At 47.7% G+C, this 27,119-nt stretch overlaps 1 protein-coding gene across 2 annotated transcripts; it reads left to right on the top strand.

Moving 5' to 3' along the window:
* The first annotated feature begins 5,187 nt into the window (after positions 1–5,187).
* RAB7A (RAB7A, member RAS oncogene family) lies at positions 5,188–26,318 on the top strand. 2 transcript variants are annotated; one of them, XM_071550872.1, is made up of 6 exons: positions 5,188–5,296; positions 22,315–22,375; positions 23,457–23,583; positions 24,354–24,572; positions 25,082–25,210; positions 25,368–26,318. In XM_071550872.1, the coding sequence occupies exons 2-6, from the start codon at positions 22,323–22,325 to the stop codon at positions 25,461–25,463; spliced, it is 624 nt and encodes a 207-aa protein (XP_071406973.1). In that variant the 5' UTR covers positions 5,188–5,296; positions 22,315–22,322; the 3' UTR covers positions 25,464–26,318. The 2 variants fall into 2 exon arrangements, with proteins under 2 accessions (XP_071406973.1, XP_071406974.1); XM_071550873.1 differs by lacking the exon at positions 5,188–5,296 and adding an exon at positions 5,951–5,972.
* The last annotated feature ends 801 nt before the right edge of the window (positions 26,319–27,119 follow it).

The following is a 27,119-nucleotide window of genomic DNA, read 5'->3' as shown; positions in this document are numbered from 1 at the left end:
CACACACCCTTATCCTTCAAGGCTGAATATCTTTGTCACCGTCTTTGAAAACATGCACTCAAAATTATACCAGCTTCTTGTGGTTGCCATTGATACGGGATTTACTTTTCCTCTTAAAGCACACAAGAGGGGATTGTGAAAATCTGTCACTTGAAAGAGTTGATGCAGATAGATCTGAAGCTAATGTGCAACACCCTGTGCTTGCAGAGTGTTGGCTCGCATTTGAGGAGGGAGTTGCACTCATGTCTATGTCCTTCCCAGGGAGGATCCCAGAGGAGCTCCCTGGGCCTCTTGCAGACAACCCCTGTCCCTTCACATCCAAGATGGACCTGCAGGTCTGGAGAGTGCGCTGCAATGCAGCCAGTTTGGTTCCTACCCACGGAGCGCTGTCTTTGGGATGCCTTTTGGTACTGACTCACTGCTAAGGAAGAAGCGACACACAAGTCACTTGTCCTACTAAGTGTCCCACTCACAGTGGTCACATCACACCAGGCTCCTGTCTCGTGACACATTCTGGGTACAACAACAGCATGACATGGCCACCTTTCACGCAGAACACCTGGATGCAGAACTCACGTGGCTGGTCCACCCCATGGCACAACACCCTGTGCAGAGAGGCGCGGTGGCATCACCTCTGGGTCCTGCAGAGTGTCCCAGGCACTGCCAGCCATCAGCCTGTCCTGACTGTCCCCATGGATTGAAAGCCATCAGTGTCATGAACTGAGAGGTCTCAGGCTCCCCAGATCTTCACTGTGAAGGCTTCAGTGCTTAGTGACAGCTTGCAGAACCTGCTGCTTTAGTAACACACTGCTTTAACAAAACCTTGGTCCCTGAAGGAAGGTCAGTTCTGCAAAGGCCTGTGAAGTTCTATGTTGGCTGTTCACCTCTCTCTGTACCTATTTTTATACCATTCCTACAATTTAAAATCTTTCAGAAATGTCCATGTTTAGAGGGACACAGATCTGACAAAGTAACTGAGTCACTCTGGCTTCAGGGAAGTTACTTCACTCCATGGATCATCTTCTCCACTTGAGTATGAGAACAATCATATGAAATTACCCAGCACACCTCCAACGCAGCTGTAAAAAAATAATTAGTTGGTATTTAGAACTGGCTGTAACAGTGGGAAGGTGTTGGTGTTGAAGAAACTCTGTAGCTGGGGAGGCAGGACCACTGAGAGACCTGCAGGGGACTCAGGTGGTTGTCACTATTTTTGTGACAGCCTCATGGGATTATGGTTATAAATAGGATGTGGGTGCCTCTTTGCCCCTGAGCCCAAAGTCTGGGCCATCAAAACACTTCCCTTTCACTTGACCTTTCCAGGGGCTTTTGATTTCCACCAGTTGAGGCTCCAGTTAACTATGGTGGTGCCAAATGGGTAGGCGCAAAGCGGTGTGGTGCCCATCTTACACCATGACAACCACCATGGAGTTGTTTCTCCCCGCCTGTCTTGCCAGGGCCAGCATAGTCACTTGTCTAAGGATGCCCACTGTGCTCACCATGTTGCCCACAGCTTCTGTAGGAGGCCATCTCAGAGGCTGGGACCTTCACACCTCGGGCAGATAAGGGAAAGTGCTACTATTGCCACCTCTCTGCACAGGAGATCACAACTCTGCAGTGGTCTTGTGGCTCTTGTTATTGAACAGGGGGAAGCCATCAGAAGATTCCAAAGCCATTTTTTACATGCACATGTCTCCTGTGTCTGGTGTGAGGGAACGTGGAACAATCAGGCATTGCAGCAGTGCAGGTTGACCCCACCCTCTCTGTGGGGCTTGGGCTTCAGTGGCTGCATTTAGACCATTTATCAGGACTTTGTCTTTAAGATGTTCATCCTCCAGCAGACACATTTTATCAGTGAGCACAGGGGCTGTTAATCTCTTGCACTGTGTGCTATGTCCACCTCAGACTAGAGATAAAGTGATTGCAGTTTCTTCCTATAGTTGGTACCTGGTGATTGGGTCTTGTCCAGAGCTACCTTTTTGTTTCAATGTGTTGCTGCATGGAAATCATCTCAGGATTGCAAAAGTGAAAGCATTAGTAGATTACCAGAGCAGTGTTTGTACTGCAGGTATGGATTAGGGAATAGGGCGGGCAAAAGACTATGGCTGTATTCTTGTTGGTGGAAATGCATCCACAGTCATGCAATAGCAGATTTATAATGAACAAAATGCCAGCAGAAGCAGGAGGAATCTGCTTTAGACAAGGGAAATCAAAGGATGGCAAAGCTCGGTGTACCAAAACAAGATCTTGTGTGTTTACTGCATTTTAGTTCCCTTTTATAATTTTAGTAAGTTAGATCATTATAAGGATAATTTGAGGAAGCTGGTATGGAAGGCCAAAGGTGACAGGGATCTCTGGACAGTCAGTTGTCACTGAGCCATGGCTGCTGTCCTCTGGTGCCACACCTTTCTGGGCAGAGACAAAGGGTCTCAGGCCTGTGCCTAGCGATGAGGAAGAAGGACTGCAGGACTCTGAAGAGCTGAAACGTGCTGGACAAGTACCAGTAAAATGAGGGGACTCTCCCAAAGCTTTTAATGTCAGAGATGGCCAGAGGTGGTGTAATTGTGTGTCCAGGGAAGAGGGTGAATGCACTAAACACCGTGGGGAATGTCAGACTCACAGCTCATGTGAAGGATTGTAGGTGCTACAGCTAAAGTAATGTGATGTGCTCCCCTCAGTCCTCTCAGCAACCAGCAGGTGTTTTTGTACTGCTGTTCACTCCATCATCTCCTGGACTGAGAAGGGAAGGGGAGGGGCCCTTTTGGTCCAAGGACAAAAGCAGAGGTGGTGTCAGACATAATATGTTTTTATTGTCTCTAACTGGATCAGGAAGATTAATAAATAGAGATTAGATGACACAAAGGGAAGAAAATCAAAACAGGAGACAGTCTTACTTCCTGGTTTAAAGGAATGAGTGCATTAAATAGGTTGAGCTTTCCGCACTGTTAAATGTCTAAAGACCTGTCACTAGAGATCTTTTCACCTGTGTGAAGGTCCCTCAAGGACAGAGAATGGATTTCTTCCAAGCAGTATTGGTCATTGTGAACCACTGGTACAGGGATACAAATTGACCCATTTTTATGGATTTTCATTGAATTTTTATATTTCCAAGTAAGCGGTCAGATGAAGAACAGTTTCCTTTAAAGGACACTGATAGTCAATGTGCTGGGCAGCACCACGCTCTGGTGTCCCCCAGGACACACGTTTATCAGGTGGGCGGGGTGTGTGTGTGTGTCTGTCCTACAACAGCCACAGCTCAGTACTTCCGTTTGCCACTTTGTTACCACTGTCCGTCTTCTGTCACTGCCGCTGTGAATGTAACTTTCATCTGTGCCAAGAGATGAACATCCAGCCTGGATAGCAGGGACCACTCTGCTGACATTGATCCTCCAGGGTGCCAGGATCCGTGTGTTCTTCAAGGATCTTGCCTCATCAGCTTAAGAAAATGCTGCATTCCCACAGAGGATCAGTAAACAGCTGTTGGTGATGTCAGAGCAAGGGGCACAGGAACTTGGTGTGAATTGTCTTCTGCATAACAAAGGTCTGTGATAGGTGGTGCCAGGACTGCTCTGCGGTAGAGCAGGAAATTTCGCTTACAGCTTTGTTTGCTTTTCACATTGTGTAAAAAGAAAGAAAAAAAAAAAGGAAACTTTTAGGAAAAGAGAGCTCAGGGACACCCTGTAATTTGCCATTAATATCTGCTCTTAACAACCCAGCATGTGGTTCTCCTGTTAAATGAAACTGGTACAATCTCAGCTGCTGATGTGCCCAGGGCCCAGTCCTGAGGCTGAGTGAGAGGGTACTTTCCTCCCCATCCGAGGAAATCATGTGGGTTTGAGAGGGTTTTCTCCATCATTTCACTAATCAAAGCTTTTCCTCTTTTATCCACTCCATGTTCTAACTGGTACCAGGTTCTTCAGCAGCATTTTGCATTTAATGGGGCACCTTAAAAGTACTACTAAACTGGGTATTACAGGTTCCCTTCTCTGGAGTCTGGCACATCTCTCTTGTGAGGAGACACTGAGAGAGCTGGGCCTATTTAGTTTGGAGATAACTGAGAGGGGATCTCATTAATGCATATAAATACCTCAAAGGTGGCTGCCAAGAGGGTGGTGGTGCCCAGCAACACGACATGGAGCAATGGCCATAAATTAAAACACGGGGAGTTCACCCCAGCATGAGGAAGAACTGTTGTATGTTGAGGGTGGCAGAGCACTGGAACAGCTGCACAGGGAGGTGGTGGAGTGTCCCTCTGAAGACATTCCAAACCCATCTGAATGTGTTCCTGTGCCACCTGCTCCAGGAGACCCTTCCTTGGCAGGGGGGTTGGACTGGACTGGAAGATCTCCAGAAGTCCCTTCCAACACTAACAACTCTGTAATTTTCTTTTTAGTGTTGCTGTGAGTAGCCTTGGTCCTTTCATCTCTTTCATTAGCTTTAAATATATTTCTTTTTCTTTGGTCACTGTCCTGAGTTCATGGGCTAACTAAATTCACAACAGCCATGAGTTTGGTGAACACATGAGAATATTCAAGTATAACAAATTCACAATTTAACCTTGTACCACCAGGGTGGTTGTACCCCCATGGATGAAGGTCTGGAGAGTTCACACCCTCCCATTTTACCTGCATGGACCATTGATCTTGGCTCTGGCAATTGCGCAAATAATCTGAATGTGTCTCCGATTGACATCTTTTTACTTGTATCTTCTTTCCTGACAAAAGCTGTTGCTATTACCTTGCTCAAAATCTCACCTGCGACTATATATAATATATAAAGATTAAATATATGTTCCAAAATATAGCATCTTTAGTTCTAAAAGCCATCATCGAAGGCATGTTTTTTCCCACATACTAATTCAACTCCAGAGAACTTCCTGCTATTTCTGCAACACATTTCAAAGAAGACCAAAGAACAGATTTGTGCCCACGTGTCCCCATCTTTTATTTTCGAGCGCACGAAGGTTTCCACAGCCCTTTCCTGCTCCCCTCCGCCCGGGCGTGGCGCCCACTGCCCTGTCGCGATAGGAGGGGGGCAGGTCGCTCCGGGCGGGCTCACGAGGCTCCACAAACATTTATTTGTGCAACACCCGGAGCGGCGCCCGCGCCCCCCACACGGCCAAGATGGCGGGCGCGCGGCGCGGTCACGTGGGGCGGGCGGCGCGCGGTGACGCGCGGCCCCGTGAGCGGAAGCGAGCGCTGAGGCGGAAGCGGCGCGGGAGGCGGCGGGGCCCATTAAAGCGGACGAGGCGGGCGGGGGGCGCACGATTGGGGCCGGGCCGCGGCGGCAGCACCAGGTGAGGACGGGACGCGATGGAGGGGGGCTCTGCACACCGGGCTACACCAGGGACGGTGGGGAAGGGGGCGGCTCCGCCTCGGGCGGGGGGCGCTGCTGGCGGCCCCTCCCCGACACCGGCGGGGCCCTCGGCGGGGCGGCGCTGCCTTGGCGCTCCCGGCAGGTTCAGCACCGCAGTCCGGCCCGTTTGCCTCCCCCCCCCCCCCCCCGCCAGCACCCTCAACACCGAGCTCCCCGGGGCTGGGCCCGGCGCTGCCCCCGGGACAAGGCAGGGGGTGTCCCTGGGGAGCGGCCCCTCCCCGCGGCCTCTCCCGGGGTGTGCGGTGCGCCAGCGCTTTGTGGAGCCTCCTGTGCCAGCGGCTCGCGGAGGCCCGAGCGGTGCCTCCCGGGGAGGGAGCGCTTTGTCTGCGCCGTGCGGGGCTGCCGGAGCTCCGCCGGAGCCTGGGGAGGCTGCGGGGCAGCGGGAGGGCCGGGGGTGAAACGCTGCTCTGGGGGTCAGGGGTGTCGCTTTTAGGATGAGCTGGCAGCCCTGAGAGCGATTAATGTGCCCGATCCGGCGGCCCAGGGGGCTGGCAGTTATTGCGAAAGTGGCTGTCGGCGCGTGTAAAGCCTGAGTCAGTCCTGAGAAGTATTGGAGTGGATGTTGGAAGTGCTTTTGGCTGCGAGTGTATAATAAGGTAAATTAAGTGATAGTTGCGTTATTAGTCTCCAGGTATATATAGACTAATAAATATGGAAATGCTTAATGGTTGTAATAAGGACAACTGCATTGTCTTGCCTGTGAATAAAGGGATTATTTTAGCAGTAAAAAGGCTTTCTTAATCTGAAGAGAGGCAACCTCAACATCAAAATGAGTGTGTCTTGCCTACTAACTCCAAACCTTTTGAGTCAAAGCTGGATTTCTTAGTGTTATCTCCTTGAAAACTAAAAATACTTGCTGATAAACAGGACTGTTGTGATCTGTGTGTATGAGGTTCTTATATGTAAACTGAGAACACATGACAGAACAAAGTCCTCCCAACTGTAAGCAAGCTGTTCTTTGTTTGACACTTGCCAATATGGAAGCTTTAAAGCTTCCAGCACTTGCCACTGCTGGTGAGCTCTGGCTTGTGCCTGACACTCTGTATCTGTGTGGGAACTGGGGCTGGGGGAAGTAGAGAGTTCTCTTTTTGGAGGAATGGTACATAACGAGGTAGGCCATGGTGTTTGGCTGGCTGTGGTGGCAGTGCGTGACAGGAGCTGCATCCTGGCTGTTTCCAGTACACCCAGGGTGCTGGAGTCAACATACCCTACTCTCTCAGGAGCTGAATTTGAGGTTAAAGTGGGTGGAGTCATTTGAATATTCCTCGTTAAATAATCAAGGCTCCCTTGCTGTACTTACTCAGGAAGAACAAGTATACTTGTCTTTTCCCCTCCCCCTTGTGACTCCCAACAGCTGACTGAACACATGACTGGCCCTCCATGCACTAATGAGTGGACCCACCATGCCTGGCCTGAGTCCTCAGAATTAAAGCAGCTCTAATACTGTTACTTTCAATCACTGCCTTATTTTTTTTCCTTTGTGCTGTTATGTTAATACTCTACTTTTGGTGTAGAAAAGCTGTGAGATGGGGTTAATCTGACCTCTCAATAAGAAAAACTTCTAAAATCCAACAGCTGTTTCTTGCTCTTTCAATCTTGCAGGGAGAATTGTAACTGATAAGATGCACAGCAGTAGCTACATTGAACTTTCTTCTCCTGTGATGTCATGCAGTGGTCCCTGTCCTGAAACACCCTAATGATAGTTCAGCACAGAATCATAGAATATCCTGAGTTAGAAGGGTCTCACAGGGATCATCAAGTCCAAGTCTTAGTCCTGCACAGGACAACCACAACAATCCCACCATGTCCCTGAGAGCATTGTCCAAGTGCTTCTTGAGCTCTGTCAGCCTTGGCTCTGTCACCATTTCCCTGGGGAGCCTGTTCCAGTGCCCAGCCACCCTCAGGGTGAAGAACCTTTTCCCAGTGTCCAGCCTAAACCCCTCCATAATACACCTTTGTGCTGTTCCCTGGGGTCCTGTCACTGGTCATGAGGGAGAAGAGATGGAGAACATGGCACTCTTAAAGGTGCCAAGTTAAGAATTTAAATAACTGTAGCAGGCACTGCACTACAGCCATCCTGGCCCTCCTGCCAAAGCCAGGGAATCAAACTCTTTGAGTAGCACAGGCACATTATAACACTGATGAATCCTTAACTGAAAGTGGAAAATGAACAAGCTCTGCTCTGACGTGACCTGGGGAAGATGCCACTTTGTTTGGTTTGCTACCCAAAATGAGTGCTTGTGGCCAGGAAGGTTACCAGATTCGATTTCTGCAGCCCCTTCTTGTAGCTCCTGTTCTAAGGCTCTTGTGTTGGAAGGTTGTGTGAATTACCTGTCTGAGGAAGTCTCTGGCAAAGCTTGTCCTTGAGGAAATATGACAATTACAATCAAACCATCTGTGCAAAATTATAAATAGCTCTGTCTCTAACATGTATGGGATTTTGGTCTAACTTCTGTGTGAAAATGAGACTAGTTTATGCAGAACTTAACATTTGGCTGTCAACAAAATTGCCTGTGCTTCATTAGGGTATGTTTTTAAATGCTACATCGTGAGATTGCCTGGCAAACCCTGATTTGAGAGTAAGGGCTATGAAATAGGACACTTGGACGTTTGCATTCTGTGAAATTGGTGGATGATGTGGCCTCGCAGGTACTTACTGGTGCCTGTCCCTGCTGTTATAATATGGCAATTTCTTCAGTAACTGGAGTAAACTGAGTATTTGATAAATAAGTCCAGAACCCTCACCTTGTATGCTGCCAGTGTTCCCTTATGTCTTCTGGGCTTCTCAGCTGTGACCTGATGTGTTCTTAAGCCCTTGTTTCTGAGGCCTGATGTGCCTCTGATTCTCTTGCAGAGCTGTAGAGTAGTTGAAAGCTTCTTGCCTTGACAAAAGGGGGTCCAGATAAGACTTCACCCAAATGCTGAACTTAGCTGGGCACAAGCTGCCTGGGTGCTGCTTGTCTGACAGCAGCCTTGCATCCTTCAGATGCTGAAGTACTTCATCCTTGCACAACATTGTCTTGATAATTGCAGTTAATTGCCTGATGAGTTAGAGTTGAGTTGACTTCCCCCTGCAGCTTCCTAAACCGATCTTTTGTAGTTGCTGTATAACAGTCTGCCTTCAGAAGTAGCTGGGAGAGGAGATTGTGGGAATAAAAGGGTCACTGCAGCAACAAACCAAACAGGAGCTGTGCATCTCAAAACTAAATTAGGTGTGGTTAAGTAATTGAATGACAATAATTAATATGCCATGTTCAGTTCTGCAGTTACTGGTTCTATTGAAGATCCTGTTTCACTTTAAATGCACCATGAATAAAATTGCGAATGAGCGCCCAAGGTCAGTGACTGCACATGTGCTGCTCAGAAATAGCAGGTGGTGAAGGGATACCCCTTTGTCACATGGTTGCTCCCTGCCTTCCAGTGTGCTTGTTGCTTCTGCTGTCTGTTGGTGGGGATGCAGCGCTGGAGCCCAGAGTGCTGCTGTATTTTGTGCTCGGTGAGCTCTGCTGTGGTGATGTCATTGTTGCTGTGAGCGCTGTTCCTTCGAGGCTGCTCCTCCTCTCCGGCGGTGACAGCAACCAATGCTCTGTGGGGGGAGCTTTGTCAACACTGCTGTTGCTATCTCGTGGTCAGTGACCCTGAGGAGGGACGCGAGCTCATCAAGGCCACTGGAGTGTGTTGATTTGCAGCTGATCTCAAATAGCCTTTACTTCTTTTCCTGGGGAACCTTTACTGAGGCCATGGCTGTCTTCTCAGGGCAGCGAAACTTCAGGAGGGGTTCACTGCCACTGAGGTGGGATTGAAGTGTGAACTTGTGGCACAGATTTCTATTTGTATAATTTAAAGGTGCTGATGCAGTGAGTGATTTGTTCTTGCCTCTTCATAGCCACTTAGAATGCCAAACTTGAGGTGACTAATTGTGTCTCACTGTACTTGCAGGAGTTTGAAGCAAAAATTGCTAAATGAAAATTGAGTAGATCCTTTTAATGTCAGTGAAGAAAACTCAGTATTTTTCTGGAGTCTGTCCTATGTTACTTCATACTGTAACTTTGGTCAGTTGACACACAAGCTGGATCAGTGAAGTGTGGTGGACAAAAGTGAAGGCTAAAAGCTGGAGCTGTCTTTGTAGCCAACCTGCCTGGAGTACCTGGACCTTGGTTGCTGAGACTACCAGTTTATCTAACAAGTCTGTGCTGAGCCCTTGATCTCTTTCCAGCTGGAAGCAGAATGCTCTTGAAAGTAACCTGCTTAGTGCTTGTATCCCTCAAGTGGGCTGAGTCACTCAGCTCCCAGACATGGATACTGGTATCTGGAGTCCAAACTGGCACAGTGGTGACCGTGTCTCAGGCATGAGCAGTGAGATGGTTCTGTTTGAGATGTGTGTAGGCCTGACCTCTCCCCCCTGCCTTACAAGAAGATGCCATTTGCCAGCAGAACTCTCTTAATCTCACCACGTAAGTGAGATTTTTATTGGCTGTTTGTGGAGCTTCATCAGGAGAATAGCTGCAGTGGTAAAGTATTGATGCAGGATCTTTGCAAGAGGTATGAGTGTATGAAGTATGAGTGTGAAACTGAGTATCCACAGTAGGAATTCCTTGTTAGGCACTGACTCAGCTGTCATGGCAAGCTACCTGTTAGACTCTTATCCTGGGACTGGTACTGAAATACTTGTCCATCCTGCTCTGCAGACTGTATTAGCATAGTAAGAGGTATTGAGTATGTGTAGGAGCAAGAGTTCTTGCAGATCAAGGTGTAGTTCTTAGATTACAACCTGTCCCTAGAGGAACCTTCTTTAGAAAACTCATTACCAAGAATAGGACCTCCTGGAAAGAGGAGTAAGGTTTTTACCATTAGTGTTGGTCTTGTACTTCATTACATCTGCTTCTCTGGCAGTAGCATCTTCCATCAATATTTGTCCCTTCTCTTCTATTAAGCTTCTCATGGTGGAGGAAAGACTATTCACTCTTGGATCTGAATATCAGTGTAAGTTACAGGCTCTGGCAGGCCTCCCGAGGGCCATCATTTGACTTGGTCAGTCTCCTTTAAGTCACTTGTTTCCTGCCTGGCCTTTGGGAACTGTGGCAGCTAAACAGCCAGGAGTGGATAACCAAGGCTTGTTTACCACTGACAAGGTCTAAGACCTGTGCTTTGCTTACCACTGCAGAAGTTATCTAACACCTCCCATTTGTGTTTCTGAAACTGGAAGCGTTACAGGAATGTGTGAAAACTTAGGAGGCTGTAGTCAAAACTAGAAATTAATCTGAGCACTTGAAAAATACTGTCAGATATGGTAAGTATCTAAAAACTGTTCTCAGTGGCCTGGCTAACTAGCAGTATTGTGAATTGGGTAGTCTTATCTCTTGGAAAGGAAAATTAAACCCCAGGTGCCCCTCGCACTGTGCTTGATTTAGAGAAAGCAATGGGGCAGTTGTCAGTGGGAATGTGAGAACTGTGCTGGAACCTTTATGTTCATGTTGGGGTTGCTGAAACTGTTGGGTGGCTCTGTGTCAAAAGGCCGACAGACACAACTGTATGAACTGGGCTGTATGAGCACAGTAGCTGTGTTCCAGTTAGTTTAAGATTTGTCCTGCTGATTGGAAAGCTGTCCACTGAGGGGGCCGTTCTGGTGGAGGCCCAGCAACATGGAAGCTGTGCTGGTGTAGCTGCAGCGCTTTGCGTAGGCAAGGCCCTTAGTCAAGACTCATGGCTTGTTGCCTGGTGTCTCCCAGCAGCCAGCAATGTGCTCAACTCTCCTCCCACATCCTGAGATTGTCTCCCCCAGGGCAGAATAGGGGAAGTTGAGCTTGCTCTGATAAAGGGGGAGGGGTGTTAAAGCAAGCATGTCTGTTCTTGTAATAGCATGATCCTTGGGGAAAATCTGCTGGGAACTACCTGAAATCCTGTAAGATTTACAGGGAAACTTCCTCCTCCTGGAAGGTAGGGGCATAGCAATACTGATTCTTGAATGATGACTTGAGCCTCCTAGAGAAGAGTAGCTGAACATCTTGAGACACTTGCTATCAGTCTGTTAGGGCTCTCTGTATGTCTGCCTATTCCTGGGAGAAAAAGATCCTGTGATGTAAGGGGTCCTTTAGCTGCTGGAGGAACTTGTGAACTAAAACTTCATGACTGGAAACATTCAGCTTTCAGTGAAGCTTGTAGATGTGGCCTTCTTACAGAGCTGTCTCCCTATAAGCTGAAGACCATTGCTTCAACAGGTCTGGGTTTCTTGCCTGGAAATCCTGGTCTTGTTACTGTGTGGCATTGGCTCCCAAAGGATCTTCCTGCACACCTGCCCTGCCACAGCTGCAGTCTCCCAGTACCTGCTACACATATGTGGTGATGATCTTCAGGTTCCTGAGGAGCAAAATGATTGACCCAGAGTGGCTGCCCAGCATAGCTGACTCCATCCTTGGGGACTTTTTCTGCACTCCCTTCCCTCCCTCCCTTTGGCTTAGGACGTTCATCACCTGGAAGATCCTACATGTGCTCCTGTGATCTGAGGCTGAGCAGCAGTCTGGGTGAAATAGTGTTCCTGTAGACAGTGAGAAATGACCTCCAGACCTTTCCAAGTGCTCCTAAACACACTGGTGGTTTGATTGAACACAGAGAAACACCTGCCATGGTACTGTAAGCAAATGCATTTTCATGCTTGTTTTGCTGCTACATTCAAACCGTGTAGCCAGATCAGGGTGGCACCTCCTCAAGAGAATGTGGCTGTTGTGATACCTAAACCAGCAGAGACCAGGTTTTGGCATAAGGGGTGGGGCCTAGTCCTACATAGTTTGGACTTTTCTAGGGTAGAGTCACAATTCATTATGGCAGCAAGAAACTTGTTTAGTTCCACAGCTAATATTTAAACATTGTGCAGGCATAAAACAACCCCAATCTGGAGAAATGCCAGGAGGTGTAACAGGGCAGTGAATCAGTGAGACTTGGACTGAAGAGCTTGGCTTTGAGAACTTGGGCTTTCAGCCTGACTGATCATATGCATCAATGCCTCTCAGGAATGCAGTGCTCTCCAAATCCCAGCCCTAAGGGAGCCCCAGCTGAGCTGAGACCTCATGCAGGGCAGACCCCTTCTCATGTGCAAGTCCTGTGATTCCACTGCAGACATGACTCCTACCAGTGGCATTGCTTCTGCCTTCCCTGTGTCATTTGGACTCCCTGGCAAGCTGGCCATTGGTATGTCTTCTTCCAGTGAGCTCCAAGTTCTTGTCCACATCAGAGATGCATGGTAGAACCTTCAGCTGGGGATTGAGGGTATGTCCTAGGGCAAGCTAAAACCTTATTGCCACGGAAAGGAGTGTCTTATCCAGCACTGGCTTTGGAGCTTCCTTGACACCAAGGACCTATTCTGCTCAAAACTGTTCCAAAGCTTCTACTTCCCAGTTGGATTTCCTATACATTTACCCAAGATGCATGTTGTCCCATCGTTTTCTTTCTTTAGCACTGAGCTGTTTTAAGAGCAGTTTATTGATGAACAGGATGCAGCAGAGTGTGTGTGGTGGGCCTGGTGTCATCTCCATCTGGGAGCTCCCTCACAGACCATGTCACACCTGTCTGGTGCTCGTGTCACACCTGTTTGGTGCTCATGTTGAAGCAGACAAGTAGAACTTTAGGCCGTGTGGCTGAGCTACAGCTGGTGACTGCTGCTGCTGGTTCCTGAGCTTTTTTTGGTTCTAGAGCAGTTCCTTCAGCACCAGAGGCTGTAACTCCACCCTCAAAATGAGTTGGAAACTTACTGCAGACAGCTGTAGTCTAAAAAGCCAATTCCTCTGGGGTACTGAAACATGGTAGATTCTATTTTGATCTGAGCCATGTCAGTGTGCTAGCAGGCATCTAAAGCTGTTCTTCAAGCAAGTGAAACTTTTGTCTTAGGATTCTCAGATGGGTGTGGGATATATTGGACAGCATACGTACACCTGACAGCTTGCAATATAATGTTTTACAGAAGGTATCAAAAATTAATTTGTAGCTGATGCTCTCAGCTCCCTGAACAGAGGTAATTTCTGCCTCACAGGGCTGTCTGGGAAAGGTACCAACTGGACAGAAGCCTGTTCTTGGTGGAGCTGCAGTGAGGAGCAGGCAGCCGAGCTGCTCCTCCTGAGAAGGGAACGATGAGCTGTGCTTGAGCTCCTGGCTGGGTACCAGCAGGAGGGAATATGTTGGTTACAACAGCATCATAAATGTGTGGGGAAGAAGGAGGTGGAAGTTTTGAGATGATACTGATACAGCAGCAGCTACAGTGTACCCTTCAGTGAAGCTGTCACAGGAATATCTTGCCAGCTGCTTTTGGTGTGGGCTTCACTTGAACTGACTGCTGCTCTGTGGTACATCAGCAAGGCCTGAAGGCACCTCTGAAGCACCTCTGATTGTATGGACTATAGGAACCCATTGCCCTAAAACCAGCCCATTTACAGAGAGCAGTTCTTGCAGATTGTCAACCCAAATGACAAGATGTTCCTAATTTACTTTTTAGACACAAAGCCAGCATGTGTCCCCACAAGTGTGAGGCTTTCCAATGAGCTGGGGGAGCTGAGCTGCCAGTAGACCTGTCATGGGCAGGGAAGAGAGTACTGTCCTTCTTGTGCAGCCCTTGTCAGTGCAAGACTCAACTGCTGTTACAACTTCCATGCTTCTGTAGTGGTCCTCAATGTGAGGATGCTGGCTAAGTCTTCCACTTGTAGAGCACCCAAGTGTGGTAAGGAAAATATGTAGACTGTAGCGGTTTAAAAAAAAACACCCTTATTTCTAGTTTCTTCCTTGAAAGCAGCTTGTCACCTCTTAAGCCATGTTGATAGGAAATTAATAGCCCCTGCTGATTGTCCTCTGACTACTGCTGAGCTCCTGCACAACTGAAAAGACAGGACCTCGGCCCTGCACCTGGGCTGTTGTCTCACTTTTGGGAGAATGCAAGTGAGATGTTGAAGGTTGGTATCTGATGGTCTCAGGCATTTGTGCTGAACTGCTCAGGTTGTTACTTGTAGCTTTGTGTTACTGACACAATGTCTGCATAACCAGTGAGTGAGTAGGAACCAAGTTATTGTTATTAAATTGTCATTGGTAAAGCTTTTCAGCTCCACCTTGGGCTCTTGCTGCAGTTGGAGTATGAAGCTTCACTTCAAAGGGTGTCTGGACCACTTGGAAACTCTGCAACCTGGGACTGTGATCCTGCTCAACTAATGGCAATAACAGACTATCTGCCTTTTCTCAGGATGAGGCCTTGCATTTTCAGAGTAGCTGTTTTGGGGCAAATTCCTGTGTCTACTCAAAGCCTTAGCTAAAGCATGGTAGGGGTGTGACCACAGGGCAAGTGATATGTGCCAGGCTGTTGGTGTGCTTGATCCTGTAAGAACAGGATAAACATTCAGTGACCATCTTATTTTGGTGGCTGAAGATGTAAGCAGGCATAACCCCTTGAGGTGCCAAACATATTAGGGAACTTGCCCCTTCTGAGAGGGAACTGGTTCAATCTGAGCTGGTCCTGAATAATTTTTCCAGCTTTGGTTTCCTTGAAGAAATGCAGAACCCTTTCAGAGGGAGAGAGGAAATAAAAATAGCTCTCTGGTGTAGTACAGAGACATACTGCTCTGCAGCCTCCTCCATGCAAGAGAATGGTGAGTAGAGGTGCTATTTCTGTGTCAAAAGTGCACTTGGCTGGCTTTCAGGGTATTTTTCCTGCTTTTCAGGCAGAAGGTTCTTCCAGTATTCAGGTGTGGGTCTCTTCTGCTCAGTCTGGTCATTGTGATGAGCCCACTGCCATGTGTGGTAGCCCCTGATGGAGACCTGATCATGGGAGATCAGCTTGTTCATGGTGGGTGTTTGAGCTAAAGGTCTCTGATACAGGGAGAAGTGAACACTTGGCTTATCAACCTCAGCATCCAGAACAGACCTGCAGTGCTTCAGATTCAAACAGACCTTTGTGTGGAACACCTGCTTACTCTTGCACTGCCTGCTGGGTCAAGGGAGCAGAACTGGGTATCCATAAGTGCCACATGGCTTAGCTCTGCTGAGTCCTTCCTCGCCTCCTGCTTTGTGCCGTATTGGCACAGTGTTAAATATTCCTGGCAGAGGACACAAGGCGAGAGATGCAGTCCAACAGCCTTGCTTCAGCATTCAGCTGGCTTCCAGTGGAAGGTGCAGATGGCAGCCTGATAGATGTAGGAGCGGAGAACTCCTGGTCAGACATTCCAGTTCTTCCAGCCTCTATAAACATGTTAGGATTGTGACTTGAACTGTTCGTTAGCAAAACTGCAACAACAAGGACTGCTCAGCAGCTTCGAAACCGATATGGGTATGCTGCTGCTTAGGGAGCTGTTTATCTTCCATTGAAGTAAGATTCCTCCCAAGGCTGGATATTTTCTAAAACTGCCCATGAGCAATGTAGAGTGTTCCTCTTGCAAGGCTTAACTTCTGTTGATGGATAGCTAATCTGAGGTTTGGTGGGCCATCAGTGCAAGCTCCTACTGTTCTTTGGCTTGTACCAACCTGATTTAATATTAAAATGCCTGCACTGTGGCTTTACACATGTGAACATCTCTAAGGAATCCTTAACCATCCATTTCTGCTTAAAGTTAAAGCAGCTGTCTTAATATAGCAAGTAAAAGGACAGTTGTAATGTACTCTGAAGCAACAAGGGAAACCTAATTAGACTTGGCATAGGCTTTATTTGCTCTTGCGTCTGAGGAGCTTTAGTTTTTGACTCTTCCTTTCACATCAGGAAAGCCAGTGCCACTTGCAAGTCAGGTGATAGAGGTTCTCCCTTGCTGCTCCTGCAGGTGAGCCTTACAAAGGTAATAACAGTACTAAGGGAGAAAGTGTGCTGTACCAGCTTAATTTCATGAGGGTCAGCATATTGTTAATGGCTTGTTTGCTTAGAGGATAGGCATTAAAAATCAAATGGAAGGACTCCTCTCCTGTATTAGAGACAGCTGTGTCATTCCTTTGGCACCAGTTAAGCCAGGAGGAGGAATGATGCTGACTGATCTCCTGGTGGATGTGAAGTGTCTGGTGGCTCCTGAACAGGACTAGCTGGGTGTGTTGCTGGTAGGCTGTGTTCTGGGCAGTCATGCAGGTGATCTCGCTCCAAGAGGCTTCATGCAGTGTAAATCACAACTGATGCCTTGGATCAATCTTAACAAACAGGTTTTTCTTCATGGTACCCTTGAAAAAGGAAGTGTTTGTTCAGAAATGCTCCTGGGACTAGATGAGAGTCCCATGTGAGCTCACACACTGCCATCTGAAGGGCATGTGTGCCTCTGACACATTGCTGCCCTGGAGTAATTATATCAAATACCATAAAGCATGACAAACTGCATTATATAGTGCAAAATAGTCTTAGTGCTCAGTTAGTTGGATCCCAACTCAACTCAAGCCAAGCTTGCTCTTTGCAGAAGCATGAGGGAAACCCTGCACAGCCAACATCTCAGCATACCTCAGTAATTTAATGTTTCTTGTAGCTGTGACTGGAGAAACTCCTCACCTGAACTAACTGCTCCTTCAGGTATTTAAAGTTGCTTTTTCTGTGAGCTAAAGCTTCTTGGTCTTCCATACCTGATTTTTGTACTAGCAATGAGATCTCTGTAGCTTAAAGCATGTATGTGGGCTTCATTTCTGAGATACAAGGCAGTAATGCCATGCATTGTGAGAAACAGCCTGTATTAACAAGGGAATATCCTAAATTGCTTCTGACTTCACATGAGCAAATCTGAGTACTGAACCTGACTTGTGGTTTGTTGGTTCCACCTTAACTCTGTTGACACAGCAACTGTAACCAGGATTGACTGAGATATTTCTGAGCTTTCTTAAACTGCAATGTGTGGAAGCATTTGCTGCCACAAGGATGTTGTGTTTGCTGTTGGCTTAGTGTGACCTGAAGTCATCAAAATGGTTTGCATCATGTTAAGACTGTAGTAAGGCTTCTTTCAGAGAGCACTGGTGTCTTCCACTTAGACTATCTCAGTTTGTTAAAAACACTGTGCCTGTAAAGAAACACTGGAGGAGACATATCCTGTCCTTGGAGTAGTTTGACCCTCTGGGTTGCTTCATAAGAAACCCAGTTAGGGTGAGGAGGAGATGTCTTCATCTAGATTGATGACCTCACTAGGACCAATCAGACCTCTGTTTAGCACAAACAGGTGCTTTAAAGCTGAAGCTGCTGTTGGGGATCTGCTCAGCCACACAGAACAGGATGAGGAGGATGAAAATAGCAAAGGTGCTGTTGTAGAGTGACTCAATACCACTTAAACTTAAAGGATTTTCCTTCTATAGGAAAGCTCCAGGAGCTCAAACATTGGTACTTTATCTAGGACCTGGAGATGTGTTCCCTTCTTGTATTAGGGAAGGAGTAATTCTGAAGTGTTGGTCTGTTTATGCCTTCAGTGAGAAGATTAATAAGAGAGCTTGGCCTGTCAACTGACTGAGCTTCAAGGCAGCATCAGTCAAGCCTAAATTAGAACACAGGTGTGAAGCTGGGCAGTGTCCACTGCTGACCCCTGACAGGGCTGCAGTTCCTCACTGTCTCATGGCCCAAACCAAATACCAAGCTGAGGCAGCTCCTTCTGTGCTGTGGCTCATTTCCGTTGCATCACCTGGATGGAAGCTGAGTGTCTCACCTGATCAGTGTTGTGAGTTCACGCTGCTGGGCAGCCCATCAGCTGTGGCAAGAAGGCAGAGTCAGTTCTGACTCAGACTGACTTCCTATGTCTGCAGGTGGCTGCTCAGCTGAGTTGCTTCCAAGGTAATGAGTCTTGACAGAGCAGTTTTCCCCTCCCTTCTTACTGGGACTTCAGACTGTGTTGAACTTGAGTGATAAGCATCCAGTGTGATTTAGTGGTGCAATTTAGGGCTCTACAAATCCCTCCCTAAGCACGAGAACTAATGCCAGCTTGTCCAAAGCTGCTTCAAATACCAGGAGGCAGTGAGCTGCAGCAGCCAGTGGCAAGCAATACTGAAAACATTCTGAGAAAAGTAGAAGCATTGCCCAGAAGCATGCTGGGTGCTGGCAGAGGCCCTTCAGGGTGAGTTGTTTTCCTCTGTTCTGAAGAAATCAGGTGACTCGCACTGGACCTGAACCTATACAGATGGTTTTTATGACAGTTCAGTGTACACAGCTGTCTTTAAGCTGTTTCAAAGTTCTGCTCATTCACTTCTTGCTCCACCTGGGCTGATTGTGCTCTACTTGTGTTACATGCTTTGCAAACACAGGAGGTACAAGCCTCTTGAAGGAGCTTCTGTGATCTGTTCTCCCCATGACTGTAGGGGAGACAGGACACAGGGTGTGGATCTTGGCAAGAGCAGAAACAGGACTAAATGTTGGTGTTACTGACAACTTTCAGCTGATTCTATCTTGGCTTGTACTGCTGGGCTGACAGCTGGATCAGGGAGCAATGTAATGCATTGGAAAAAGAGGTCTTTACACTTGGAGAAACTGTCCTGTACAGGCTCTCTGGTGTCTGCCAACACCCATCTAAGGGTGGCATGAGTTCTGTGGGTGACCTGTTGCTGCTGCTCACTCAGCAACCCCTGGCTGTTTCCTCCTCAGCTGTATTTCCCGTGTAGATGTGTTGCTAGATGTGTTAGGACTACAAGGATGTCATGAGGTTTATCCAAGGAGAAAGCCAGAAGAGTAAAAAAAGCCCAACTAGAACTTAATCTGGCTCCTACTTTAAAGACAGTGTTTTTTTACATTAGCAACAAAAGGAGAGCTAAGGAGATTCCCTGTACTTTATTAGATGTGGAAGGAAACAGTGACAAAGGATGAGGAAAAGCCTGGTTACATGACTTAGACACACACACATGTAAGACTTTAGGGCTGGATGGGATCCAACCAAGGGTACTGAGGGAGCTGGTGGAAGTGTTCATTGAACCACTTTCAATGATTTACCATCAGTCCTGGCTCACTGAGGAAGTTCCAGTGGACTGGAAGTTAGAAAGTGTAATGCCCATCTACAAGAAGAGTCAGAAGGAGGATCTGGGTGAGGCCTGTTTTTCTGACCTTGGTGCCAGAGAAGGTCATGAAGCAGATAATCTTGCATATCATCATACAACATACACAGGACAATCAGGGCATCAGGCACAGTCAGCATGAGTTTAGGAAAGGCGGATCCTACTTGACCAACCCGATCTCCTTCTGTGACAAGGTGACCTGCTTGGTGAATCAGGGAAAGGCTGTGGATGTGTCTATCTGGACTTCAATAAAGCCTTTGACACTTTCCCACAGCATTCTTTTGGAGAAGCTGGTGCTCATGGCTTGGATGGGTGCACTGTTTGCTGGGCAAAAACTGGCTGGATGGCTGGGCCCAGGAAGAGGTGGTGACTGGAGTTACATCCAGCTGGCAGCTGGTGGTGTTCCTCATGGATCAGTACTGGGGTCAGCCCTGTTTAATGTTTTCACCAGGGATCTGGGTGAGGAGACTGAGGGCATCTTGGTAAGTTGCAAATGAATCCAGGTTGGGTGGGAGGGCTCTACAGAGGGATCTGAGCAGACTGGATCGATGGGCTGAGGCCAGTTGTATGAAGTTCAGCAAGGCAAAGTGAGGGCTCCTGCACTTGGGTCACAATAACCCCCTGCAGTGCTACAGGCTTGAGACAGAGTGGCTGGAAAGTGGCCCAGCAGAAAAGAACGTGAGGGTGCTGGTCAACAGTGGCTGAACATGAGCCACTGTGTTCCCAGGTGGCCAAGAAGGCCATTTACATCCTGGCTTGTACCAGGCACAGTGTGGCCAGCAGGACCAGAGCAGTGATTGTTCTGTACTTGGCACTGGTGAGGCACCTCAAATCCTGGGGTCAGTTTTGGGCATCTCACTACAAGACACACATTGAGGTGTAGCAGTGTGTCCAGAGAAGGGCAACAGAGCTGGGGGAGGGGCTGGAGCACAAGTCTGATAAGGAGCAGCCGAGTGAGCTGGGGATGTTTAGCCTGGAGAAAAGGAGGCTCGGAGGAGACTTTATCACTCTCTACAACTGCTTGAAAAGAGACTGTAGCCAAGTAGGGGTCAGTCTATTCTTCCAGGTCACAATTGACAGGACAAGAGGAAATGGCCTCAAATTGCACCAGGGGAGGTTTAGATTGGATATTAGAGAAATTTTTTCTCACCAAAAGGACTGTCAAGCACTGGAGCGGCTGCCCAAGGCTGTGGTGGAATCACCATCCCTGGAGATACTTAAAAGCTGTGTAGATGTGGCACTGATGGACATAGGTTAGTGGTGACTTGGCTGTGATAGATTAACAGTTGAGGTCAATGATCTTAGAGTTTTTTTTCCAACATCAATAGCTCTATGACTGTGAAGCAGGTGCAGTCCAGCAAGGTGTAGCTGTAAGTGCATCACTCCTGTGGTGGCTTCAGGAGTGCTCCTTCAGCTTCTGCAACATTTGCTGATAGCAAAGGCTAAAACAGTTCATGTCTTTTAACCATCAAAGCTTGAGATGATTAAGATCTCTTTCAACTGGGCTGCATCTAGTGAGAGGCTTTTACAACTTGGAGCCTGTTACCTCCTGTAATAGTGGGCTGAACCAGGTGCAGTTCTCCAGCAGCTTAGGCTGTTGTGGATGCCAGGAAGTACAGAGGACCCAGCTACTTACAAGATGCATAAATCCCTGTTACAGAAGGGAAGGCCTCCTCAGCTGCAAAAGTCAGGAATAGCTCCTGAAGAGTTATGTGGAGGAGTTGGGTGGTACAGTGAATGTAGTGAAGCAGGATGGGAATTTTAGGGTAGCCACATCCCCATATAAGGGCTTATTACCTGAAGCCTGTTGTCAAGGGTCTTTGAAGTCAAATAGCACAACTGTTAATGCTTTCTGGCTCCTTGTGCTGTACAGAACCTGCAGAGCTCCTCTGGGAAAGCTAAGGAGTCCTTGTGGTGTGGAGCAGTTCACCACCAAACCAGGGTCTGTGACCTGATCCTGCCTGAGCACCTCAGAGTGCCCTACCCTCTCCCCAGAGGTGTGGAGAAGGGTTTTCTGGTAGGAAGGATATGCCCAGCCACTACTGGCAAGACCTGGAACTTGCTCTCACTGTGCTGAAGGACATCTAGACATGTATTCAGGCCTGCTGCAGCTGACCTGAAGGAGACCTGGGAGCAAGTAAGTGTGGAACTCTGGAGTTAGCTCTCTCTTTCTAATTGGATGGACCATTAGTGGCCTCTTTAGAGCCACCTGCCTGTAAAGTGGGCTGAAATCATGGCTACAACTGAACAAACAACTCATGGAACAGAACTGTAGGCTGAATGTTGAGGTTTGTTACTGTAACATTGTCCTTCCATGGAGGCGAGGTGGCAGTGTCAGCTTCGTATGCCCACAGCAAAGCCAGAGTCTGGTAGCATTTTGCTTTGTAATTCACCTGTTCAACTGGCCTGTGTGGCTGTTGCAGCTGCTTAACCACAGCATATCCCTGAGATTCAGTACTTTCAAAAAGCACAGCTGCTAGAGAAAGCCATCATATTTTTTTCTTATTTTTTTACTGTGAAACTACTGAACAGCATAAAAAGTCTTGAGTGTAGTATTAGACACATCTGCTTACATCTCACTTTGTGGCATGTGTAAGAATTAACCTGTGTTGGGAGCTGGTATGATTTACTGCACTGCCTCCAGCAAGGCAGGGGAGATGACCTGGGCTAGTTTATCCATGAAATGGCCTGGAAATAGGATCCAGAAAGGTCTCAGTACTGTAAGGGACAAGTGCTTGGCTCACATACCTCTTGGTATTAAATTGCCCCTGCTGGTCTGTCATGGCCCTGCCTGTGCAATGAGCAGACACCTGGTTAGTGCTCAAGTGTAACCTTGAATTGGAGTCTCGTTTCAGGAGTGCTGGGCCCTGCCTGTTGCTGGCTCCTTGCTGGGAGTCAGGTTTCTCAGACTCCAAGCTCGCTGCTTTCTTCCTTGAGGAATGACATGACATACAGATGGTTTCTGATGGTATTGTTCTTCCTTTCTAGTGTGAAAGATGACTTCTAGGAAGAAAGTGTTACTGAAAGTCATCATCCTTGGAGACTCTGGGTAAGTGGAGGATCTTTTAAGCTGCTAACCTGTATTGGCTAGAGCAGTGCTCTTGACTAGTGGAAGCCTGAATGCACTGTAAGAAACCAGAAGTGCTGGGAGGAGAGATTTTATAGCCTCAGGTAACTGTGTTACCTTACAGGTTTAAGAACTCTTCACCACCCTCTGTCCTGAATGTGTTCCCTGCAGTTTAGTGTCTTGAAGTCCTGCCACAATATTAAATGGGGGAAATGTGATGGGCAGATCACTCCAGTAGCAAAAGCTGAATAGCCTTTTTGCTGGGAGATGTGCTGTGGAAATGAATATTTCACTTAAATAAATAAAAACCCAACCCAAAATCACTAGTAAGCAGTCTTAGGTGGCTTCCTGAAATTCTGCCTCTGTCAGAGAGACAGTCTGTACTGAGCCATCTGCTTTGCTTGCCTGGTCTGGCTGGAGCCTGGCCCTTGGAGTGAAAGGCTTTGCTCTGTGCTGTCAGCAAGGAGCCTGCTCTGCTGTCACAGGTTCCTTGCCATGCAGGCTGTAACCTGATGCCTATGACATAAGGCTTATTTATACCACTGTGCCCAGCAAGTTGTTGTTCAGGGAGCATTTCTCAGCCACAGAGATGGCATGCGAGCCTCTAAGCTGGCTCTCTGGGGAGGATCTCCACCTCTGGGTGTCTAGCTGATGTGTATGTGAGCTATTGCCATCTGAGATTGTCTGTTCCTCCACCTTGTCCTGCAGAGCTGAAGACTGCTGTTTCTGATGGGTTTCTCTGTGGCATAATCTTCCAAAATTGCCTTCATGGTCATAACATGATGCCTGCTTCTTACCAAGGATCAGATTAGTGATGGGGAAAAGAGGTTTCTCAAGATGTAATCCTTTGTATCCTTAGGTAGCTAATGCTCTTACTCAGCATGGTGCCTCAGCATCTATTGGTGGGAAAGCCCCTTCTGGCAGAGGTGGGTATGTTTTCCCTGGTTGAAAGGCCAGGAGGCTGTGGAAAGGAGAGGATACTGGGATGTTCTGTTAAGGGTGGTTAATTCAAATGTTGTAGAAACAGCCTACCAAGTATTTCTTTTTTTTTATTTCTCTACAGGGTGGGAAAGACATCACTTATGAACCAGTATGTGAACAAGAAATTCAGTAACCAGTACAAGGCTACGATAGGCGCAGACTTCCTGACAAAAGAGGTGATGGTGGATGACAGGCTAGTGACAATGCAGGTAAGGAGGGACTCTGCTCCCTGCTGCAAGGGGTGCCTGGCAGCCTAGACCCCACTTGTGTGGCAGCATCTGCTTTGGTGCAGTCCAAACTGGTACAGGGGTCAGTGTACTGGGTGTGGATCTTGATTGCACTGAACTTTTTTTGGCCATAGGTGCTTCTGAGCTTCTCTACAAACTTGTGCTTGGACTGAACAAGGGAAGGCAAAGATTAATTTGGGCTCAGCTAAGATCAGCTTTGCTAGGCCCAGTTTTAAAAACAAAGTTTGGTACTGTAAATAAACTTGAGTCTTGTTAGAAAGATTCACTTCCCTGGTGTTCAAGAACTGGAAAGGACAGGGATAGGATTCCTAAGTCAAGTTAACCACTCGTGTTGCCCCAAGTCCTGTGGGTGTAGTGTTAACCTGCCAGCCTGCTTATGTCTCTGGTAGCTGAAGCTTTCATCTCTCCACAGTGAGACTGACTGCAAGGCAGCAAAAGCCCTGTTGGAACCCAGGTGCACCCAAGCCCTGCAGGCTGACCCTAATACCCAAGCCTTGCTTGCCCAGAACAAGGATATATCTCTGGCTGAGACTGAACACAAAAAGGGTCAACTATCTTTAGAAGGTGTTTCTGGTTCTTGATGCTTAGTGCCTACAGAAATTCTCAAGCCTTCAGGTGCTGCTAACTGGAGGATTGTATATGCCTGCTGGAGAGTTTTGGAATTAGTGTCCTAATTGCAGACTGACTGTGTCAGAGTCAAGCTGGCTTATCTGCCCTCTCTTTTGCTCCAGATATGGGATACAGCAGGCCAAGAACGGTTTCAGTCTCTGGGAGTTGCCTTCTACAGGGGAGCGGACTGCTGTGTGCTGGTGTTTGATGTCACGGCCCCCAACACATTCAAAACCCTAGACAGCTGGAGGGACGAATTCCTCATTCAGGCCAGTCCAAGGGATCCTGAGAACTTTCCTTTTGTTGTGCTGGGAAACAAGATTGACCTAGAAAACAGACAAGTGAGTACTGGGACTTGCTAACCTCCTCTTAAATTGCTGGAGTGGGAGACCTTGTGGGAACATGGGAAGGCTGTTTGGGAAGCAGGAGTGGGAGGTGCGTCAGTGTGGCTCAGATGTTGTCTGCTACTTGAGAAGGGCTTCTCCTGCCTGGAGAGGTCAAACCCCTGTGCACAGCATGCTTCTGCCCACTGGTGGAAGGATTGCAGCAGCTTCCTGTGGAGAGGAGCTGCTTCTCCTCCCTCAGATTTGCTGAGACTCCTGTGGGAGGAAGCTGGTGCCCTGTGAGTGCTGGAGCAGTCTGTGCCCTGTGGTCTCATGTCCCTCAGCCATGGTGCTCCTTGCCCTGGGGCTGGGTGTATCTGGTGGTGGGCAGTGGTCTCCTGTGTTCTGTATGTGGCTCTTAGGTCAGAGCTGCTCAGGTTGAGTATGAGGAGTCTCTCCCCTTGCCTTGAAAATAAACCCCCTTCCTGCATAGCAGAAGGTGGTGATGCTGCTCTCTGTCCACCCAGGTCACCACAAAACGGGCACAAGCCTGGTGCTACAGTAAAAACAACATCCCCTACTTTGAAACCAGTGCCAAGGAGGCCATTAACGTGGAACAAGCTTTCCAGACGATCGCACGAAATGCACTTAAACAGGTAGGGAGGGGGCCGGTGTGTGGCCCTGTGCTGGTCCTGCCTGCAGAGCTCGGCAGCCTGGGGCTCACCCACAGTCTTTACTAGCCAAGAACAGCTCCTTGCATGCTGGGAGCTGCCTGCAGAGCCACGGCCCTGACTCCTCCTTCTCCCCCACTAGGAAACCGAAGTGGAGCTTTACAATGAATTCCCTGAACCCATCAAACTAGACAAGACTGACCGAGCGAAGGCTTCCGCGGAGAGCTGCAGCTGCTGAGGGGAGAGGGAGGGGTTGAGCACAGTCCTTCACAAATGAATATCACACTTAGGCCTTCAAACACACAGCCCCTCTTCTGTGTTTAAAATGAAATTTAAAAAAAAATTGCATCTCCAGCTGCCAAAATCCACCCAATCTCCCATGAGCGTCTGAGTCCTGCACTTCAGAGCTCATGTCCCCGCATCACCCACATCACACTTCATGGTAACAGACCTTTCTCTTAGTTTAAAATGGAAACTCTTACGTATGTTTGGAACTGAATCCAATTCCGGGTGTCCAATGGAGAGAAACTGTTTACAGGTAATCTGTGTAACAAGTTACATACATTTTTAACTGTCTGGTGTTTTCCCCTGTGAAGGCTGCAACTGGAAAGGCTGATTACCCATAGTTCATTGCAAGCTCAGCACTCAGTCCGACTAGGTTGAGTTTTGTATGTATCTCTGTTAATGCTTGTTACTTTTAACTAATCAGATCTTTTTACAGTATCCATGTATTATGTAATGCTTCTTTAGGAAAAATCTTATAGTACATGTTAATATATGCAACCAATTAAAAATGTATAAATTAGTGTAAAATTCCTGAATTACATGTTCAAGTACTGAAACACAGGTTGTGTAGAAAGTGAGGAGGACATTTGTGACCTGCAGTGTGCTAGCAACACAGAGTCCAGATAGAGGCAGTATTCTGTACAGTAGAGATGAACTATGTAAGCCTTCTTGTTTTGAGGCCAAAAAGGCTTCATCTTCTGGAAAAATCTGTCTGGCTTCCTTGTATCTAAATTCTCAGATTTGCATAACAGCATTGATATGCACACTGGATTATTGGATTTAAAATTAAATACAGCTATGAAATGACCTCATTTGTTCACCTCCCCTACTGCTTAACTCCTAACATCCTGGAGCGAGCATGAGGAGCCAGAGCTGAGGTGTCCCTGTGGCTCTTTGTGCTGTGGAAGGAGCTCCTCTCCCACCTGGGGTGTGGTAGCTGTTTCTTGATGAATGACCTGGACTATGAATCTTCCCTTTCTTCTTACTGACTGCTAATCTGGATTTTTGGTATGGAAAAACTTGGCAATCTAGTCCCTTTCCTCTCTTCCTTTCTTCCTGGTATTTGTTCTTGCGTTTGTAGCTTGCTTAAATGGAGCCCTTCTACCTGTTTTCCAGAGGTCTACATTCTAGTATGTAGGCTGAGCTCTTATGTAAAGAGACAAACATGATGCCAATAAACTTAACAAGAACAAACCTTCTTGTTTACTTCTGTTTCTGACTCTCTTTTTTTCCTTCACTAACATTCTTTCTTTCCTCTGTCTCTAGCTGCCCTTCTAGCAAGCCACTGCCTGCTAATAATTGGAAGGATATTTGTGCTTCTTTTATACCATAAAGATTGTGTCTTCCAGACTGGTTTTTGAGAGGGGTGAGCTGGCCCTGCTTGCTTGTTTGGCTGGGGAATCAGGAGGGAGTTACCTCCTTGCTTCTCTGGAAGCTGCTTGCAGGGGGAGGACTGGTGCTGGATCTGATCCCTCCTCCATAAGCAGATCTGATCCCTCCTCCCTCCTCCTTCAGCCCTGTCCTGAGTACATGAAAGCCTCTGTGGAAGAGGGGTGAGGAGAGCAGTGCTGAGAAGAGCAAGCTGAGCCCTTCCAGCTCACCAGGAAGG

The sequence above is a fragment of the Pithys albifrons genome, chromosome 3 (assembly GCF_047495875.1).
Source record: "Pithys albifrons albifrons isolate INPA30051 chromosome 3, PitAlb_v1, whole genome shotgun sequence".
Classification (NCBI taxonomy): domain Eukaryota; kingdom Metazoa; phylum Chordata; class Aves; order Passeriformes; family Thamnophilidae; genus Pithys; species Pithys albifrons.
Note: the sequence above shows the minus strand (reverse complement) of the source record. Positions and strands in the feature narration are given on the sequence as shown.

Coding starts and splice junctions, on each gene's coding strand:
- RAB7A (XM_071550872.1), top strand. CDS start 22,323: ATGACTTCTAGGAAGAAAGTGTTACTGAAAGTCATCATCCTTGGAGAC. Junction 22,376..23,456: donor ATCATCCTTGGAGACTCTGG/GTAAGTGGAGGA, acceptor ATTTCTCTACAG/GGTGGGAAAGACATCACTTA. Junction 23,584..24,353: donor ACAGGCTAGTGACAATGCAG/GTAAGGAGGGAC, acceptor CTTTTGCTCCAG/ATATGGGATACAGCAGGCCA.